The following is a 20,072-nucleotide window of genomic DNA, read 5'->3' on the forward strand; positions in this document are numbered from 1 at the left end:
TTTTCATAATATGTCGCCTTTAAAAGCTCTTTTCCTTTCAGACATGCTACATATATGCAGTGAGTCATGGATCGGGTCAGGTGTCATTCTTCCTCGGTTTATTTTCGGTAGAATCTTGGTTGTAGACACACTTCAAAAGCTTCTCAAAGATGGTAACAATGTTTTGGACGCCGTGTTTGTTGATAGGTTTGTGATGTATGGAGGACAGGGCTTTAATAACCGACGCTTGTGTTCTAGTGTGAGGTGTGAATTAAACATCCAGCTCAGGTGAGTTTGGTTTTCCTTTCATCTGCAGAGTGTCTCGTGCTTTGAGACATCTCACACAGCCTTAAAAAGCTCTGTTATGTTCTTGTTCCACCTCCTGTGTGAAGTGAAAGGTGTTAATAGCTTCTGTCTGGTGCAAAAACCTGAATGAATACTTTGGTGTGGTTAGCGAGAACGTGGTCAAAGCTTTCCTCCACATCCTCAGACGGAGAGCAGAGCTTTGTTGAAAACATTTTCTCCTAAAGTTTCTTCTTGTTATCCTTCTAAACCATCACAGATTCAGGAGTGAAAATGAAGATGTGCAAAAACATAATAACATTTAGCTAACTACATGATGTGTAATAAACATGTTAGAGTATCAGCCGTGTAACTTCTGCCTTTCTGCATGTTCACCTGTGTTTGTAACACGTGGTGTCTTAATCTACAACAGCTCAGAAGACGTTCTGTTCTTCTCACCTTCAGGTTTTCATCTGCTACACTTTGCTCACTCTTCACTCCTCTATCAGCCATCGTGCTTACCTCGCAGTAGCCGGCAGATTGTCACAGGTTAGCCTGAGGGCAGCGGACGGCTATCAGGAGCTAACGCTGATCAGCTAAAGGGTGTGAATGCAGATTGAAATTAGATTTTTCTTGGGTTGTCTTGCAATAGTTTTCACTGGCATAGCCCTCAATGTTTGATCACGTGTTTGCATCATGGATTAGAGAATCATTTCACCCTCCATTTCAAATACTTGCTTGGCTGTTTTTTTTTTAACCACCTCTTAATAGGGAATGTAAGTGGAACCAGTATATAAGAAGCGGTCTCCCAGAGGACATTATTTCAAACTGTCTTCCTGTGTGATGATTTCCATTGAATTGAGCAAAGTCCAAAATGTACAGTTTTCAGTGCAGCTGTGAGACACTTTCAAGTACCATCTGTTTTCACCATGTGGAGTTAGCCGTCCTGCTACCAAACCAGTACGCTAGCTGAGCTCTCAGCCTACAGTAACATGTTAGTGATGAACTTTATTCTCATGTTTTCACTTTTTAGCTTAAAAAATAGCTATTAAAAGTGCGTCCTGTATACTGATTTTTACAATAACTAGATAGAAGAAGTGTTACTTACACAAAATAATACTCTAACAGTTGAAAATCTTAAGACTCTCTGACGTTCTCATACAGATAAATACATTTCTGGAACATTTGTACGTGTTGGTTTTCCATTCAGTGGGATTATTGGGACAGAGGAAGGATTTGGGACTGTCTCTTGGGAGCTCATTTCCTGGAAAGGAAAATAAATTCGCAGAGAATTAGCAAACATCGCAGGAAGATGTTTTTGATTCCACGTGGTTGACAGTTTTCTGATGCTGTCGATCAGATATTGAGCTGATTGATTCTCTTCTAGCTTCTCCTACAAAGACTGAAAACCTAAACGATGTCAAAAGCAGAATAAATAAATCCAGCATCTCTGTCCTCTCTCACTTTCTAGAAGATTTATCTCATTTTTCCTCTCTCTCTCTCTAAGGCGTTCTCTGTAGCTTGCGAGCAGTTTTTCCTTCATCTTTGAAGTCTCTGTGTAACTGATATAGATTGATATGGAACCTCTGTCTTCTGCTGAGCGATGTGAATTAGCCTCAGTCAGGCGGTGGCTCTATTCATTAACTTAAGCCTGGGCAACTGTGGAACAAAGTGCCTCACTCCTCTGAAGCGCAGACACACAATGCCTAATAAGTCTTTACGTGCTATTAGACTTTTCAGCCTGCCTTTCAAAGCTTTCCTAATGCCCCCCCCCCCCGCGTCCCGTTTACACTGAGTGTCATTTATTGAAAGCTGTAATGGGAAACAGGGCTGTGCGAGCCTCGGTACGCCTTTAATAGCTCTGTGAAACATTAAAAGTGGGGAATTTATTAGGCTGCTTTTTAACTAATGAATCAAGGTCTGGGCTTCCTGCTCTTGGCACCGTGGTAAAAGCCTTCCTAATTTATCTGAATAAATATGTTACTCAGTGTGTTGTGAGTGAGAGCAAGTGCCACTCTGTAGTCAAACAGATGGAGCAAACACACATAGAAAGTAACACTTCTAACGTTGATGCACCTCGCAACACTGACAGCTCAGCGGACAACTCAAATAATGTCCAAAGTTTCTATGAAGTGCTAATTGATAGGAATCCACTCGAGCTGCTAATACATCCGGAGAAATGACACATTACCACAGGGGAGCGGTCTGCAGAGCGAGGGGATTAATGCAGAAAACCATTGGGGGGGGGGATAAGTAATGAATGACTACTTTCTACCAATTTGTGCTGTTTATCTTAATGCTGCTTGACTCTTACAACTTTCCAATCTCATGATTTTTCGACTCTGCGTTGTTAATCTTTCGCTCACTTAGTCGTAGTGTCAACTAAAGTTGCTCCGATTTCATTTTGACCTCCTGTATATTGATCACAGTTTCTTCAGTTCATGCACACCTGAAAATGCCCCAGAAATCTATTGACACATGTCGCTCAAACGGGAAGCTTTCAAATGGAAACAGTTGCTTAGATTTGAAATGTTTTGGGCGACAGTAACCGAGCGGTTAGTGCGCGTCAAAGTTGGTCTCAGAGGTTTGACATATTGCACCCACTCTGCCCAATATGATTCAAGTGGTACTTTAAAGGTCAAATATTCTCCTTTACAACCAGTGTAAATAAGTCTCAGAGCTCCCCAAAACATGTGTGTGAAGTTTCTTGTTGTAAATCCACTCTGATCCTGTATTTGATCATGTCTATAAACCCCTCTATTTCAGCCCTGCTCAGAACAGGCTGTTTCTGTTTCATTGTTTACGGTGAGAAGGCAGACTCAGAGGGCAGAACAAACACCTAGCTGTGGGAGTGTCACCCACCTGGGGGAGGGGCTACTGCCCTTTGTGATGTCATGAATGGAAAATCTCCAAACGGCCTGTTTGAGCACACATTTTCTGAAAAGTGGAGCAGGTAAAAGACAGAGAGGATGGACTTTTCTCATCATTGGGGGGTTTGTAGACAGACTAGAGACACATGTTAGAGTTAGAGGAACATGGTGAAGTGTGTTTTACAGAATATATGTTTTTTTCTGTGGAACTGTCCACAAAAGCATTAGAGGGACTTCTTCTACATATTTTAAAGTTTTTACTATGCTGATGTTTTTTAGCATTAAGCTTCTGACACAGGGCAACACTTCCATTTGGGTTGTTTCACATTAAAAGCCCACCAGGATATGGAGCGATGTTGCCCTTTGAGCTGTTGTAGAAAGCTTTTAAATTGAAGCATCTGTGCATAAACAGATGTGTTTCTGTGACCGAGTTTAAACTCTATCGGTGCAGTTAGTTTGTGATTGAGATCAGGGAAGTTCACGGTTTAACTCGGTGCTTGAAAAAACTTTGTGCTGACTTTCTGCTGCATGTCGATCTGATAGTTTGGTGCAGAAAAGTTCAGAATTCATGCTGTGGATCTCCTGTTGCTTCACATAGCAGAGTAAACCCAGACGCTCTGAGTTCTGGTGGCTCTGGAGCTATCAGATGATGGGTTCAGAGTTTTATTTTAAACACTTTGCCCACTCTCAGAGTTTGCTCGGATCTTATTTGTGATACTGTTTGAACTCAAAACAAACCACATAGAGACTCCCAACGAAAACAGAAATATCCGTTCCCTCAGAATACATTTTTCTTATTGACGTCTCACTACAAATCTAATGAAACATTCCTTTGAGCACCTTGAATGCTTTGATACAAGCTATCATCCAGGAAGTGTCAGAAAGTTGTTGATTAAGCTGTTTCAAAGTAAGGATCCGTGATTATATGGACCATCTGCTGTCCTGGAAAGATCACATTGAATCCATCTGTAAAAAGACAAAACGAAGAAGTTACTTCCTCCACCGACTGAGAGCTTTTGGGCCGAGTCGACAGATTGTAGTTTTGTTCTTTACTTCTGTCATTCTGAGTGTCCTACAGTACTGTAACTCATCATTGTATGTGTGGTTGTCCACCACTCTAAAGTCTAAACTGCTCCAACAGATAAACATCTGCTCAAAGATCGTAGGCCAACCAATGTATAGACTACAAATCAGGCTATGATAAAAACATGTTAAGACTGAGCAGCCTCTGATCTTGACCACGCTCTGAACACAGAATATGAACTACTACCATCAAACCGGAGATACAGGGTCCAACATTTTAATCAGGTCAGACTGAAAGAATCTTTAGTTCACCAGTATGGCTAGGAATCTTTGGGTGTCTCACGATTAGATTTTTTTTTTTCAAAATCTTTTTATTAGTTTGCACAGATGACAAGAAAACATACAGTTGGCATAAGAGTTGACATTGTACTGTGGTCATCTTTTGTAAACCCCATTCCTGCCTTCTCCCACCCAACCCAGTTAACCCCATACCCACCCACCGAGTCAGGAATCCTACTCCCACTCTGAAGGTAGCCTGTTTTCACAATAGCCTACCCAGGAGTCTCATTCACTCTCATGCATACTAGGACAAAGAGCAAGAAGAGAGAGAAAATAATAAAGTAAATGAAGAAAAAAAACATTAGAATTTTTTTTAATTAAAAACATAAAATATATAAATAAACAAAACAGACACAAAACAAAACGAAGCAATACTTCAAGATAGTTCCTGAAATAATTCCATTAGACATTCAATTTACAGGGTAAGACAACATAAATTGGGGGGGGGGAGAGAAAGAAATCATTTTGATTGAAAATGATTCTGGATTTATGATTCAGAGTCTATTTTTTAATGTGTTCATACATCAGGATCTACTCCAATCATCTGTGAGACTGGCTGAATTTCTTGCTACTCTATTTGGTATTCTACTGAGTTAAAGAGCTCGCATTAGCACTTAGCAAGAGTGACTGATTAGGCCAAAAAAAATACAAGAATCTGTTTAAAATCTCAGAAGATAGGAATCTCCATTTTTACATAAATCTATTTTTTTCCCACCTCTATTCACCAGGATTGAATGCGGTGAATACACCCCTATAGGAGAAATAGGAGAAACTGGCCAAATGTTTGTTGGAAAATATTGGCACTTTGGATATCTGCAAACATCCAATATCAGGATTTTTTATTATTAATTAAAATTCTGGATTCTGATTCTGAGGAAATTAAAGGCAACTGTTTGAAAACCTGGCATAGAAAAGGATAGATGGCTCTGATTCTTTCCATTTGTAGTTAAAAGTTTCAACAACACACCACACTTATGCCAATATATCAATGCAACTTATCTATTTTTTTAAAATGAATGATGGAAGATGCCGTGGACTCATCAGTAAACAGATGGTTTATGGTTTACTGCTTTAAAGGAGCGGATTTTGTACTGCAGTCTAAATTCTAAACATTGTAGAGAGCTGTCTCCCCCCGCCCCCTCCTCTCTAGACTGGATGCTCACACAGGTCACCATGTGGTGGACTCTGAAGCTTCAGTGTTTATCCAGCTCTGCATGGGTCTGTAAACCTTTCTGTGTTCTAACCTCTCTCCATTTTTCAAAAGCATCTCCAATATTGATCCTAGTTTGAGCACGTTTCTGCTCGTGGAGCTTATTAGAAACATGCAGAGGCTTTTTAGGTCGGGTACAATCACTTCTATCTGAACCACTTCTCTTGATCACTTCCATCGCTGCAACACCTGTTGACCTGATAACTGCTCTCATATCTGGCCAACTGAGGGGCGTCCAAAACGGCTGTGTGGAGGGGGGTGCCTTAAAACTGCCTACGTCCTAGGAGGACATAATGGCTGCTCCATTGTTGTCAGAGAAGCCAGCACTTCAACATAGCATGTTTCCTTAATGATCAGATAGTAAGCTCACTTTATCATTTCACTCTCTACACATCTCACTAATTGGACCTTTAATCTTCAGCTGGTCTAAACAGGTGAGCAGACCTGGTACTGCTGTCTCTCTCAAACGTTCCACCATCAGCATCCTCTGAGTCTCCTTGATGTTGACAGCTTGCCCCTCTCCTTCCTGTGCAGAAAGCAGACGTAGTGTATAAGCATCGAAAATGAGGCAGAACTGAACAGCCCTCCATCCATAATTAATCCACCTTGATTGCATTTCCTAATCCAGTTTTGATGCGGTTCCTCCGCAGCAACATAACTGTGGCTTTCGGTTGTTTTCTAACACTTTATAAGCTGTGAGTCTTAAAGGCGTCTATGAAGGACTCGAGGGTTCAAGACTTTTACAATCCAGTCTGACGGAGTCGCAGAACTCAGATAAATAAAAACATCCTAATGTGTGTCAGGAACTAGAAGAGACGAGTGCATAGCGGTTCTGTCTGCAAATAGTTAATATAATATCTAATTAAGTGAGACTTAAAAATATTTGTATTTTGTTTTATTATTGAGGCTATTACTTTGTGAGCCTCTTCCTAATTCACTGTAATGACATTGAAACGCTCATTAAGTCTTCAGGCAGCTGAAAGTTAACGTCTTTTTTTTTAGAAATCCTTCTTTGATGTTGAATTCTTTAAACATCAATTCAATCGACAGGAACAAACGCTGCAGTGATCGAGGAAACTTGAAAATGTGTTTTCCTTCAGGAGCACCAAGAAATGTTTGTTTTCAGAGTCAAAATACTTTATCTTAAAAGTTTATTTTTGGGGATGTTGATGCCTTTATTTTAGAGATAGGACAGTGGAGAGAGTCAGATATCGGGGAGAGGGAGAGGACGCTTGGAGGACTAAAGTCTCCGTACATGGGGCGCACACACTAACCACAACCACCCAAAAGAATGTCTCTTTAAAGGTCTAAATGTTAGATGTGCATGTGATTGTATTTGACTTTATTATAAGGTTTTTGTAACTTTATACATTACCTCTCTAATGACCTTACATAGAAGCAGAGCGGGAATGTCTGGCACAACTTCACCAACTAACTTGAATAGGTCAAAATCCAAATAAAAGGATTCAAATCCTAATAAACTGATGTACTGGATGGATCCTGTATTTAAAGAAAATACCCTTTGAGCTCCACTGGGTCCTCTGCTTGAGCTAAACTCCTCGCTGGAGGAGAGCGGAGGCTTCAGTATGGAGGAGGTGTGGCCAAACAGAAGTTTGTTTTGTTTCATGTTGGAAATTGAAAATCTCTACATAAATCCATTTTCCCACCTCTAGTGCCAGGTGTGTGTATATATATATATATATATGTGTGTGTGTGTGTGTGTGTGTGTGTCGTATGTGTGTATGAGAACTGCACTGATAAGTGAATCAAAGTCGATTTTGAATAAACACTAAAATAAGTTTGAGAAAGAAGCACAATTAAGTTATCACCAAACCTTGTATACTGAAATATTTTCAACCCCCCCCCCCGTCTCCCCGGTGGCCACCGCCACACGCATTCCTCCGTTTTGCTGGAAACACTGAAGAGTTTAATATTAATAAAACAGAGATGCTCGTGTGAGTTGTCCTTTTGTTGGAGGTTTTGGGGGTTTTAATACTCTTGATGCTTATTCACCAGGTACATCTGTATGAAGTGATGGATTACCTCACTCTCTGCTCTCTCCATCCTCGTACCCCCCTCCCAATCCTGCTGCTGCTGTTTTGTAGGGAAATGAATGGTCTTCCTGTTTGCTGCATCTCACTCAGTCAGAGCCCACCGTGCATCTGGTGCTGAGGGGTTTGTGTGTGTGCATGTGTGTGTGCTCAGCATGCACAGGGATCCTCAGGATTGCCTCTGGGATTTATTCTGTGTGTATTTGTGAGTGTGGTTGTGTATGTTTGTGGGGGTGTGTTTGGCCAGGTCATTTAGTACTCTGCATGCAGGCTTGGAGCAGGCTGATAAGCTGTTAGCAAAAACTGGCAATTAAAAGTTGATCAGGCTGTCAATTCAAATGGAATGAAATGGAACCAGAAAGTAATTAAAAGGATGGCATGAAAATGACAACAATTATATCTCTTAGCTTCCCATTACTGATGCACAGAGGAATTTAATTAGTTTAGTAGCTCATAAAGTGACTCATACAGTAAACACACAATAATAACACAATACAGCAGCCACCAAAAAAACCAGTCTGTGGCCATCTCCGTTTCACTATTAAACCTATACACTGGGATTCCTCTGAATATGGACCACACTGGTGTCCAATTAGTGTGTTTTAAGTGGCTGCTGGATTGGCAGGGTATTCCCAGTCCTCCCAGTTTGCCCATATGGCCGTAGGCTGTGTATCCACTGTGTTAATGAGCCTGTCAGCTTCCATCCCACTCCTCGCTGGCCCCAGATTGGCTGATGGGCTCCTTCTCATGCGCATACATACCGGAACATTCCCTCAGTCTTTCTCCTTCCGTTTACAGCCACAGATCGCTCATCTTGTGAGTATTTTCATGATAAGTCCTGAAAAATGTTGCGAGTCCTGCTGGAGCCAGCTGGGGTTTTTAAAGATTGGTTCTGCCCCGACTCCAACAGCTGCTCTCATTACAAACTTTATTTAACCCGGCTGCTGAGAGGATGACCACAGATGTGTACGCTCGTCTATTATCCAGCAGACATCTACTCTGTGTTTTATAAGCGGGGGGCCTTGGATGTCTTTTTCGGCTGAGTGTAGCCAGAATCATTTAGCTGCAATAATGAGGATCAATTTGCAATAAAACAACTTGTTGGTTGGCCTCTGTTTTGGTTCATTTTGGGTGGCTGGCTTCACAGATTTTACGATACTGGAGTCCTACACTGGAGTGCATTAATATGTAGAAAAAAGAGAACAAATTAGCATGTTGGCTCTGGATTTTTTTGCTTAGAGCTAATACTTAAAAAAATGATTGAACGCTTCTTTCAAATTAATTTCAGCTTAAGTTTTGAAGTTGGCATCTTTCCTGGTAATGTCAGATTGTTGGCTCAAATTCTACCGGTTAGTTTTAGTGGCTCTTGGTGAGTAAAATTTCTTCATCACCTGATGGAAGCATAGTCAACGCTATGGAAGTACAATTTAAGTTTAAACCATAAGTGTCATGGCTGCTGTATAACCCAAACGTACTGTATAACTACAATACTGTGATGTAGCTCCACAGTGTCTGATGGTGGTTGCCCAATTTTTTACTTTTTTGCATATTGGAGATGCATTAAGGAAACATGCTATGTTGAAGTGCTGGCTTCTCTGACAACAATGCAGCAGCCAGTATGTCCTCCTTCTAACTTTAGATTCTGCTCCTGAATGCTCTGGATTTGTTTGGACCAGAGAAGGTAGGCGCTTTTAAGACACACCCCCCACACGGCCGTTTTGGACGCCCCTCGGTTTGTCAGATATGAGAGCAGTTATCAGGTCAAACCAACAAGAGAAGTGGTTCAGATAGAAGTGATTGTACCCGACCTAAAAAGCCTCTGCATGTTTCTAATAAGCTCCACGAGCAGAAACGTGCTCAAACTAGGATCAATATTGGAGATGCTTTTGAAAAATGGAGAGAGGTTAGAACACAGAAAGGTTTACAGACCCATGCAGAGCTGGATAAACACTGAAGCTTCAGAGTCCACCACATGGTGACCTGTGTGAGCATCCACTCTAGAGAGGAGGGGGAGACAGCTCTCTACAATGTTTAGAATTTAGACTGCAGTACCCATTTTAAACACTAGGAGTCATAGTTACATATCGCTCCTTTCAGGTGTACACACCTGCAGCCTCCTGGGAGAGTTTTTTTAATCTAAAGAAAGTTTGACAGAATTAGCACAGTAACACCAGGAGATTCTCTGGCTGCTAAACTTCTTGATAAGCAAGTTTTCATGAAGGCGGAGTTGGACCTATACGTTAAACATCTGCATAATGTCCATTGCAGTACAGTAACTACCTCCGCACAACACTGCCATCACACCCTGGAGACAAGTTTTGGCAGGCACAGCTGGATCTCCAATTGGAAGATGTGTGTGCATACATTAACATAACAATGAAGCCAGAGAGGTTTTAAGGAGAGAATAAAAAAGCACTGAAGATTTCCAAAGATCATTAAATGATGGCAAATCTCTATTTACAACATGTGTGCTTTACCTCAAGGTGAATACTGGGGCTAGGCATACATTTGCATGAATTAGCATGTTTAAGGAGTGTGGGGACGCTGGCTTTTTTTGTAACAAACAGACAAAGTCGATAAATCAAAATGAGGGCCAGCCGCTCAAGTGATTGTTGTGCCTCTCTGGTCACCGCCGAGACACAGGAACGAGTGTGCAGAGGGCTCCACAAAAGAGGGTGAAGCTCAGCGGTCCATGATTCCAAAATGAATATTTATAAGCAGGAGCCGGGTGGACTGCGCCTTAGGGGAAATAATTGGGTAGACAGGAAGAGACTGGAGCTACCATCTCTGTTCAGAGAGAGCAGAAGAAGTCATCGCAGTCAATATGGAGAGGATGCACTTCAGTAACGTCTATACGGCGCCCTCAGCTACAGGAGTTTGACGAGTGTTTTTTTAAAACTCGGAGCCAAATGTTGCAGTTGTAGTCGGAACACAAAGGTATAAATTCATGCACGGGATTAGTATTACCTGGTGACCTCTGGTAATCTTTAATAACTGCTGAGGATGTCTGTGTTTTTAATCCCGTGCAAAACGGCCATGTTTGTAATTAGCAAATTCCAGGGCAGTTTACTGACCTGATGATAGACGTCCTGTCTGAATCTGCAGCTCAGTCGTTTCTACAATTCTAGAATATAGAATATATCTTTATTGTCATGGCTATAAAAACAACGGAAAACAGTTTAGCAGCTCCTCCTCATTTGCAGCACACACACACACAGATGGACGGTAATATTGATTATGTAAAGACAAACAAAAATCACATCATAAGAAGCAAACAGTAGAAAGGCTCTGGAGAAGTGCAAAGCAGCTGCCAGGTTCTAGAAAAGTGCACAGTGCACAATTCTACAATTCACTTAGCAGACTCTTTTATCCAAAGCGACGTACATCAGAGAGTAAGAACAACACAAGCAAGGATCTAGAAAAAATGGAACAATGTCAGTAAGAGTAAACGATCAGTTTTGAGTCTGATTGGACACACAGGTGCTGACAGGAAGTGACCAGAGGCAAAGCACAACATTTGGGGCGATATGTTTTTATTAAGAAGGTTTCTGCAGCTGTTTCCGCCCATTTTAGCACTCAAGAATAATGGAGGTGTCGGTGGACATTGTAAACAAAGGTTAGCTGCAAATTCAGCGGGTTAACCCTGCTGCACGGTATGAATATAAAGGTTTATAAACAGTACAGTATGGTCGTTGTTTGGCTGTTTGTAGACGTCTAAGTGAACTTGGTTTGGACGTCTTCTTCTTCTACTGAATATCCGGCAGGCTGTACTCTGTAAAGTGTGATGGTGTGGTTCACATACTGTACAGCACCTCAATGTTTTCAAGTGACCTCCAGGCCTTACACATCCCGTGGGAATGGCGTTGAGAGCTAATTCCTAAAATGACCAGAGGTCCCCAGGTCATACTAGGGCTGAAGGTAAACTGGGAAAAAAACAACTTTATTCTACACATTAAGAAATAAAAAAACTGAGGTTGTTATGTAACTGGTGGTGGATATATGTCATAATGAGCAGTTTGAATGAAACCCAAACTAGCTAAACTATCACATTCAATCAATCAATCAGTTAAACTTTATTTATACAGCACTTTTCAGACAAATTAAATTGCAGTTCAAAGCTCTTTACAAGAGTGCAGAAAAGTTATTGATGAAAAAGTAGTTTATAAAATCATTGAGAGACTAATGCACACCAATAAGAATTAAAAACAAATATATAAAAATGAAAAAATAAAATACCACACATAAAAGCAATAAGATATTAAAATTAATACATAGGAGAAGAATCTTTAAAATTGTAGTAGGATAAAAAAGACAATACAATAATGTTAAGATTTTAATTTATATAAAGCACTATACGAATACATCAGAAGCTGTGCTAAGCTAATGGGAAGCCCCCATTAAACACCTAGCTGAAACCACAGCTTCCATTCCCTCCTCCCAGCGTAAGTGGACTCTGATAAAGTTGCTCCTTGATGCATTAATATCTCCTTCCTCCCGACTGGGCTGCAGGGGCCAACTTCCGAACAGCACCCAGCCATATCCTCGCCTGACATGCACTCTTTAATTATTTCTTTCTATGAGTGTTGGAGCGAAACGAGGGGAAGGGGAGAAGTGATGACATACCTCTAATGAACGCTTGAATAAATAATACTGCTGTCTAAGCTTAAGGCGTCTTCTACCCGCCTTACTGGGAGAGGAGAGGAAGCTGAGAGAGGTCGCTTATGAAGAAGAAGAAAAAAAAAACTACAGACCGAGGTAGAGAACACCTGGAACTACACTGACCTCTGTTGTGTCTGATTCAGCGGCAGCTTGTTTACATCATCGCCCTCCGATTCTCTCTGCTACTCTCTGTCTCTCTCAGCGGTGGGCAGTCAGGATTAAACGCTACACAGACAAGTTTCAGACATTTATATGTTTAAGTTTACTCCGTGCGTGAATGAAGGAGCGAGGATCATTGAAGAGAAAAAAAATCAAAGCTGCTAGTCTGATTCAACACAACACTACGTAAGAGTCCTCGGGCAAAAGAAGAAAAATCGATGTTAAGATTAAAGTCGACATGTTGAGAAATAAGTTGAGAATAAAACATAAAATTTAGGATGATTTTGTTTTTATTTATTTGAAGCGCAAGTTGATGAAATATTCATATAACTTTTCCAGCTGACATTTTTATTTATTTTATAATAATTATTATTAATATATTAATAATAATTATACAATGATTTTTTGTCACAAAATCCCAAATTAAAGAATAATACAGCCCAGACGTTAACATATCATGACATGCTTAGCTTTGAATCCTGACCCTTGTATCTTTATTTAATGTTTGTGTTTCACAAATTGTTGCCAGAACACAGCGCTGCTTTATTCTACACCCATTCCAACGAAGAAAACCCAATCGCATTTTGTCTTCCGCTCTTTCAATATGTTTTTGGGCCGTGCACGTTTTGTTCCAGAGTGAAATGATTCACCTGAGCAGCAGCTGGATGTTTTTACTCTTATGTGTGTTACTGTGTTTACGTGTGTGTGTGTGTGTGTGTGTGTGTGTGTTACCAATTGTCCTTCTCTGTGGCTGTTTCTCTACTTATCAGAGGCAGTGTGAGATTGAGGGCCATCACCCGCACTCTGTTGCCATAGTGAACACAGACGGAGGGCATCTTGAGTGACAGCTGATCCCACCACACACATTTTCTCCTGCTTCATGCTTCCTCCTGCTCCACTTTCTGTGCAGTCACCTCTTACACAGACACTCAGTCACTGACACATGTAACTGATCGCCTGTCTCGTGTCACCACACCGGGGTCCAGGACTCCCAAGACTCTGCAGTGCAGTCTTTTCTGAATTAAACTCAGTCACATACCGGGTGCTGATGTGATCCTCCAAATCCACCCTGTGATCCAAACGCACTTTTTTTAATGCATCTTGAATAAGACTTACTCTATTTACATGCACACAATGTTTGAACTAGTATTATGAGGCAAACAATACTCAAGCTTTACAACATCCTTTTTAAGTCTCTGGATTATAATTATCCATGTGATGTTCCCTGTCAGCTGGAAGTCTGCAGACATGTTTAGAACCATCAGGTGTGCGTGCATGCTGCTTTCAGACGCTGTCAGCTAATGTGCTTCTTTCTTTCCTTCCTTCACTTTGTGTTTGTGTAGATCGGGCAGCTGGTGTTTAAGGGGATGAAGCGCCTCAACAGGATCCAGTCTCTGGTGTTTGAGACGGCCTACAACACCAACGAAAACCTCCTCATCTGTGCTCCGACCGGCGCCGGCAAGACCAACATCGCCATGCTGACCGTCCTGCACGAGATCCGCCAGCACCTGCAGCCCGGCGGCGTCATCAAGAAGGACGAGTTCAAGGTGTGGCGCTGACACACAAACGCACAGTACACGGGTTATTATTATACCTGGACTGACTGTTTCCTCTTTCACTCATCTTTCTTGATTGCGATTAATCTCATGTTATTTTGTCCCTTCAGGCTCTCCGTAGATAGTGGTCCTCAGTGTCTCCCTGTAGTCTCACTGATGTAAAAGAAGGACACTGCTGCATCTCTGAACGTCTCATTTCACTTTAACAAACTCTCAGACAGCTCAGCTGACGACTCCAAAGTAATATCCACCTTATGACATCACACATTGACCTCATGACATCACACATTGACCTTATGACATCACACATTGACCTTATGACATCACACATTGACCTTTGTTACCGTTCCTTTGAGCTGTTTGACCTCAGTGTGGGATCCCTAACCACTTCCTGTTTCTGGACTTAACTTTATGTCCTAACCTTCACTCTACCAGAAGGGCCTTACTGTATTTCAAAATAAAAGCACACAGCAAGTAGCTTAAGATAGCACAAAATTTCAAAAATAAAAGCTTCACAATTTTTATTTTTAAATGTAAAAGAATTTCAAACATACTGTTCAGTTAAAATGTGATTACAACCCTAATGGAAATTCAATTTTACATGACTTCACCAGGTTACATAACCATCTCTCAGACGAATCTCCCCCTGAAAATTCAGATTGTGAATTTATTTCCTGTATTCTCGTGTATTTTCATGACGTAATTAATGGTGTAAGTTTTCTTTATATGGAATTATCAATGGTCTACAAGTAGTGTGTACCCCGCTGTAGTGTCCTATTGTGACTCACGCTCACATAAATAATGTAGACTTTCAAAAGGCTTTCATGTAGGCTCACACACACACACACACACACACACACACACACACACAGTTGCAGCCAGTGACAGTGGACACTTTTCATACATCACCATTAAACTTCAGCCCGTGCAGGTGGCTGGCGTCATATTTCTCAATAAATTGTGATTTGTGCAGGTTGCCAGGGAACAAATGATCCCGCCTGTGTTTGTTCATTTATCACCACAGTGTCCTTCCAGTCCCACTCTGCTGTACTGCCTCCCTCCCCCTCCCCAACCACACCTCCATCCTCTACACCCACCCTATCTGTTCTCTGTCCCATTCATCTCTTTACCCCCCTCTCTCCTCTCTCTGCAGATCATATACGTGGCTCCGATGAAGGCCTTGGCAGCTGAGATGACTAATTACTTCAGTAAGCGTTTGGAGCCACTGGGCATCGCTGTTAAAGAACTCACTGGAGACATGCAGCTAACCAAAGGAGAGATCCTGCGAACACAGGTACACACACACACACACACACACACACACACACACACACACACACACACACACACACACACACACACACACACACACACACACACAAACTGAGACTCTGTTATGTCTCAAAATAAAAGCTCAAACTAAGAGAACATAAAGTATTCCTTCCTCCAGCATCCCTCTCTGCAGCTCTTGTTCAGCGTGTTCTCTAGCACCCCCATGTGGATTAAATTATGACATTTTATTAAAGGGTGCATCATCATTCATCTTCTAAATGCATCAGTAACAATTGAACTTGTGACTTTCCACAAATGTAAATAAACCACACGCCTCATTTGATATTTGCTGAGTTGAATTTATGCCTGAGTACAGAAGAATGATGACAAAACACTCAAGTGTGTGTCAACATGTGATATCAAAATACCACCAAGATTGTCTGCTGTTAGCAGACAGTAATGTTTTCATTCACTGTCTCATATTTTAGTTTAAAAAAATCTCATCAAAACACTTTACAGTCTTATTCTTTAAAGGAAGAATGTGCAACATGTTACTCATAAATAAATCATAAAGTCTGTCCTGTGTAAATGTGTCTCTGAGTCCTGACTGTCTACAATGAGGGAGAAGCTCGAGTCCCGCTGGCTGTGTTGTTGTCAGAGCCGTGTTTACATGGACGGGACGGCCGGCTCCTCCCCTTGTGTATAAAAGCTGTTTTAGTCAAGAACTAGAGAGAAGAAGAAGAACATACTCACTGATTATCTGGATGTTAGTAAGAGTTTTTAGATCACGCTCATTCTGTGTCAGTTTACATGAAATGTGAAGCTACGAGCTAACTAAAGAGCGCTAACATTAGCATGCTAACACAACAATGCAGGACACAGGTGATTCAAGCCGAGGACAATTTTGGAGGTTACGACATCTCATGTGAAATATGAACTTTCATTTATACATTTTGTGCAGCTGGTTGCTGTCGATGTCTTTCTGCACTCTGAAGTCGTTTTCACACTTACACAAAACTCCTGCATGTGTGAACGCAAACAGCAGACTTTCTGTCAGTCTGACTTTAATAGAAATCTTTACTGCCAGCCCCATCGGGTAAATAATCCAAAATTATCATCTGTTGCTTTGTCCACCACCTCCACAGTGATCTTTTTACCTCACGTCTATCCCCCAGAGACAGCCAACCCCCTCCCCGTCAAGAAACAGAAAACATCCCAAAACTCCTGACAAAGCTGCAGCCAGGGAGTGTTTTCATGTGTGCTTTATTTAAATACCCACATGACATAAGTGCAGATTTATTTTTTGATGATTGGCAAATGAACACATTTTTTTGGGCACCGAGGGAAAGTGATGGAGATAAACTGAGACAGCAAATGAAGCTACCAGGGTAATCGATTAATGGACAACAAACCCTGAGCCAATGTTTGCACAATGTCAGCAGCTCTTTCACACGTTCTTCATTTGATCTTTCCAAAAAACGGACCCTCACTGTCCTAGTAAGAATTTACATTGTTAGTATCAGAGATTTGATGGGAAGGCATTTATTCATTTTAGATATTAACGCTCATCTTGAACACTTTTATTTGATCCTGAGGTAAAACTCGCTGGATCTATTTCAAGCTTACAACATACTGTTCACTGTGCTGATTTCCCTTTAAGCTCCACTGTTATATTCTCATCACTGTATCACTGATGTAGAGTATTAAAACTATAACATTAGAATCTGATGTTATTCTTATTATGATTTTATTACCTGTCTACTTAGAAGCCTGAGCATTGATGTTACTTTTCTGTAATTCTACAATTCACTTAGCAGACACTTTGATCCAAAGAGTCGTACATCAGAGAGAAAGAACAACACAAGCAAGGATCTAAAGAGGAGGAGACAGAAAGTGCAAACAAACAGCTTTAAGTCACACGGGTGCTGACAGGAAGTGACCAGAGGCAGATCACTACTTCGACAGCTGCTCTTCAGAATTCCAATCAGCATAGAAAACATCTTAAAATTGGCATTTTAAAAATAAAAGCCCATTAATAATCAACCAATAATATCAGTAAGTGTGTGTGTGTTTATAAAGAGCTGGGTCTTCAGCTTTTTCTTAAAGGTGCAAAGGGACTCTAGACCTGGATGAGAGAGTTTACTTTTCATTTTCAATTCACGTCCACTTGCCAAAATAAGAATGTTTACAGCACAGTACAAGCACACGCTAGTGGTTTTACATTCATCGTCAGGTTTCTATGCCTCAAGAAAGTTTCTGTTAATTGTTACGTTCCCCAAGATGGCTAGGGGGTGAGGGGAGTAGGGAACAATAAATTAAAACCCAGGGAAAAGAAAAAGGAGCTAAATATAAGCAAAGTTAAAAGGGATTTATTAACAAACCAAAGCAAAATGTGTAACACAAAACAAGCTTCTTCTAAAAAAACACCAAACAAAAGAGAAGGGAATCTATCTTAAACACAATTCAAAACTAACAATCAAGATGTCACTGTGATTAGCAAAGAGCAGAGGGACACCAATTAACTTATAATTCACTCTGACAGAACTTTAACTATAGTTTGAAGCAAATAAAAGTAGCCCAATAGGGGGCGCTGGATAGCCTAGCGGTTGTGTTGCGTGCCTTGTGTATAGAGGCTGAAGTCCTCATCGCAGCGTCCCTGGGTTCCAATCCAACCTCGACTCTTGGCTGCATGTCGACCCCCACTCTCTCCTCCCACTCTCTCCTGTCCTGTAAAGAACAAAGACAGTAAGGTGTTTGAAATCTTACAATAAACATGCTGAAGGGAAGGACGAAGTTGTTTCTGAAAGGCTGAAAATGTTTTAAATCTATTTTTTTAAGATGTTAAAAGACATTTTGAAGGGGACAGAGCCTCTGACTTGAAGACAGGATCAATAGTTTACTTGTCACTGTCATGTAGACCGTCTCAGGTGTAAAGGTAATATCTCTTTACCCTCGAGCACACATGTAAAGTGTTCCCGCCTCTTCCTTCGATAAGCTCACCTGTCAGTCAGTCAGTCAGTCAGTCAGTCAGTCGCCTCCACACTTCCCTGTGGGATCTTATGAAATATACAGCAGGAGGTAAGAAAAGTAGCCAGACGCTCTTCACTTTCCCCACATTCTGCAGAATCGCTGATGGATCACTCAAGGTTTCGTGTTCAAAGCAGCGCTTCTGTCTCTGCACTTAGTAGTAGTTACCATGGATACGGCGTAGTAAAGGGCTTATTTTTTTATCATCACAGGTTTAATCATTTTCTATTTAAAGGTACAGTACGTAGAATGTTTACATTAAAATACCTTTAATTGACATTTAATTAAAAATAACTAAGCCTGTTATATCATTTTTTGCTGAGTTCTTACATTACCTCAAATATTTCCAACAGTTATCAAAACCAGAGAAATCTATAATTCTATAGTTGTAACGGGACGTGTCTTGCTGGCAGCGGCCATGATGAGCCGCCCAGACAGACACAAAATGTTTATCGTTGCCATGGAAACACTGGATGTTACTTAAAATCTTGAGAATTTCCAAATCCTCTTGGCGACTTTTTTTTTGTCAAGCGCTACTAGCAACAAATCTAGCGACTTTTTCTGGTGTTTTGAGACTTTGACATGAAAGCACGTATCGCTCTGCAGTTACTGTCCTCAACATGCAGCGGGTGCTGTCGTAAGCCCCTCCCCTCGCCCAAAGCACTCACAGGCGGCCAGTCTTGCAGTAGCCTCGCGCAGCAGTCTCAGCTGCAGTCAGAGCAGAGATGAGAACCACTCACACCACTCCATGTACAGAAAGCTGCTGTAATGTTGCTGTATGTGCTGATAAAAACGGCATGTAAATTATACTCGGATATCACTCCCATGATTCCCCGCCAGCCTTTGTTATCGTTTTGATTGAGAGCGGATTTTACATCCCGTGCATTTAAAGCATCTTTAAATTATTGTATTAATTTAACTACATCTATCTAATGACACCGACACAGTTCCACCCACAATAATTGGACTAAATCCCACGCACGCTGTCCGGCTGCCTCAAAGAATTACCACATCACCAATAATAATAATCACTTTATGTGTGAAGCACCTTTAATAACAGACGTGTACAAAGTGATTTAACAGACAAAGCAAAGGCAGGAAGTCAGGAATATAAAATGATGAGAGTCAATAATCAAACAGAAGGTGATTATATTATGCAAAAGTAAAACATCAACAAGAATAAAAGTGAATGAAGGTCGAAACAAAAGGTCAGAGAAGGTGTGGTAACAGGTACAGGTACATGCATGTCGTACCCAACATCATGAGATCTGTGTCGCTCAGTTTGCAATAAACATTTATGATTTCAGAAATGAAACCGTCTGTAGGAGGCTTTAGAGATTCAGAATACTTTATTAATGCCAGAGGGGCAAATTCAGTTTCACAGCCTACCAAGTCATTGGGTAAGCCATGCATAAGTTTCTTTCTCCATTGTAAAAAGAGGATGGGTCTTTTTTTTTAATGAGGCCAAAGAAAAAAGGAAGTTAAGCTGCGGGTTAAGCACATATTTAGAGAGAGAACCTGTCTCCTGCAGCTCCGAGCGAGGCGCAGGTTGGTAGATCCAGCCCTGGAAGACTGAAATATGAAGACTGAGAGAAACATGCATATCTGTTAAATCCAAAAGTGGAGAGTTGGATTTGAGAGATTG

The 20,072-nt window shown here is 41.1% G+C and overlaps 1 protein-coding gene across 4 annotated transcripts in view; it reads left to right on the forward strand.

Moving 5' to 3' along the window:
• ascc3 (activating signal cointegrator 1 complex subunit 3) overlaps nucleotides 1-20,072 on the forward strand; it is a 134,965-nt gene that overhangs the window by 30,507 nt on the left and 84,386 nt on the right. For all 4 annotated transcript variants that reach the window (XM_065957785.1, XM_065957784.1, XM_065957786.1 and 1 more), the window contains exons 9-10: nucleotides 13,916-14,119; nucleotides 15,282-15,422. In XM_065957785.1, the coding sequence (XP_065813857.1) occupies nucleotides 13,916-14,119; nucleotides 15,282-15,422 (345 nt within the window). The remainder of the gene's footprint in view (nucleotides 1-13,915; nucleotides 14,120-15,281; nucleotides 15,423-20,072) is intronic.

The sequence above is a fragment of the Labrus bergylta genome, chromosome 8 (genome assembly GCF_963930695.1).
Source record: "Labrus bergylta chromosome 8, fLabBer1.1, whole genome shotgun sequence".
In the NCBI taxonomy this organism is placed as follows: Eukaryota; Metazoa; Chordata; class Actinopteri; order Labriformes; family Labridae; genus Labrus; species Labrus bergylta.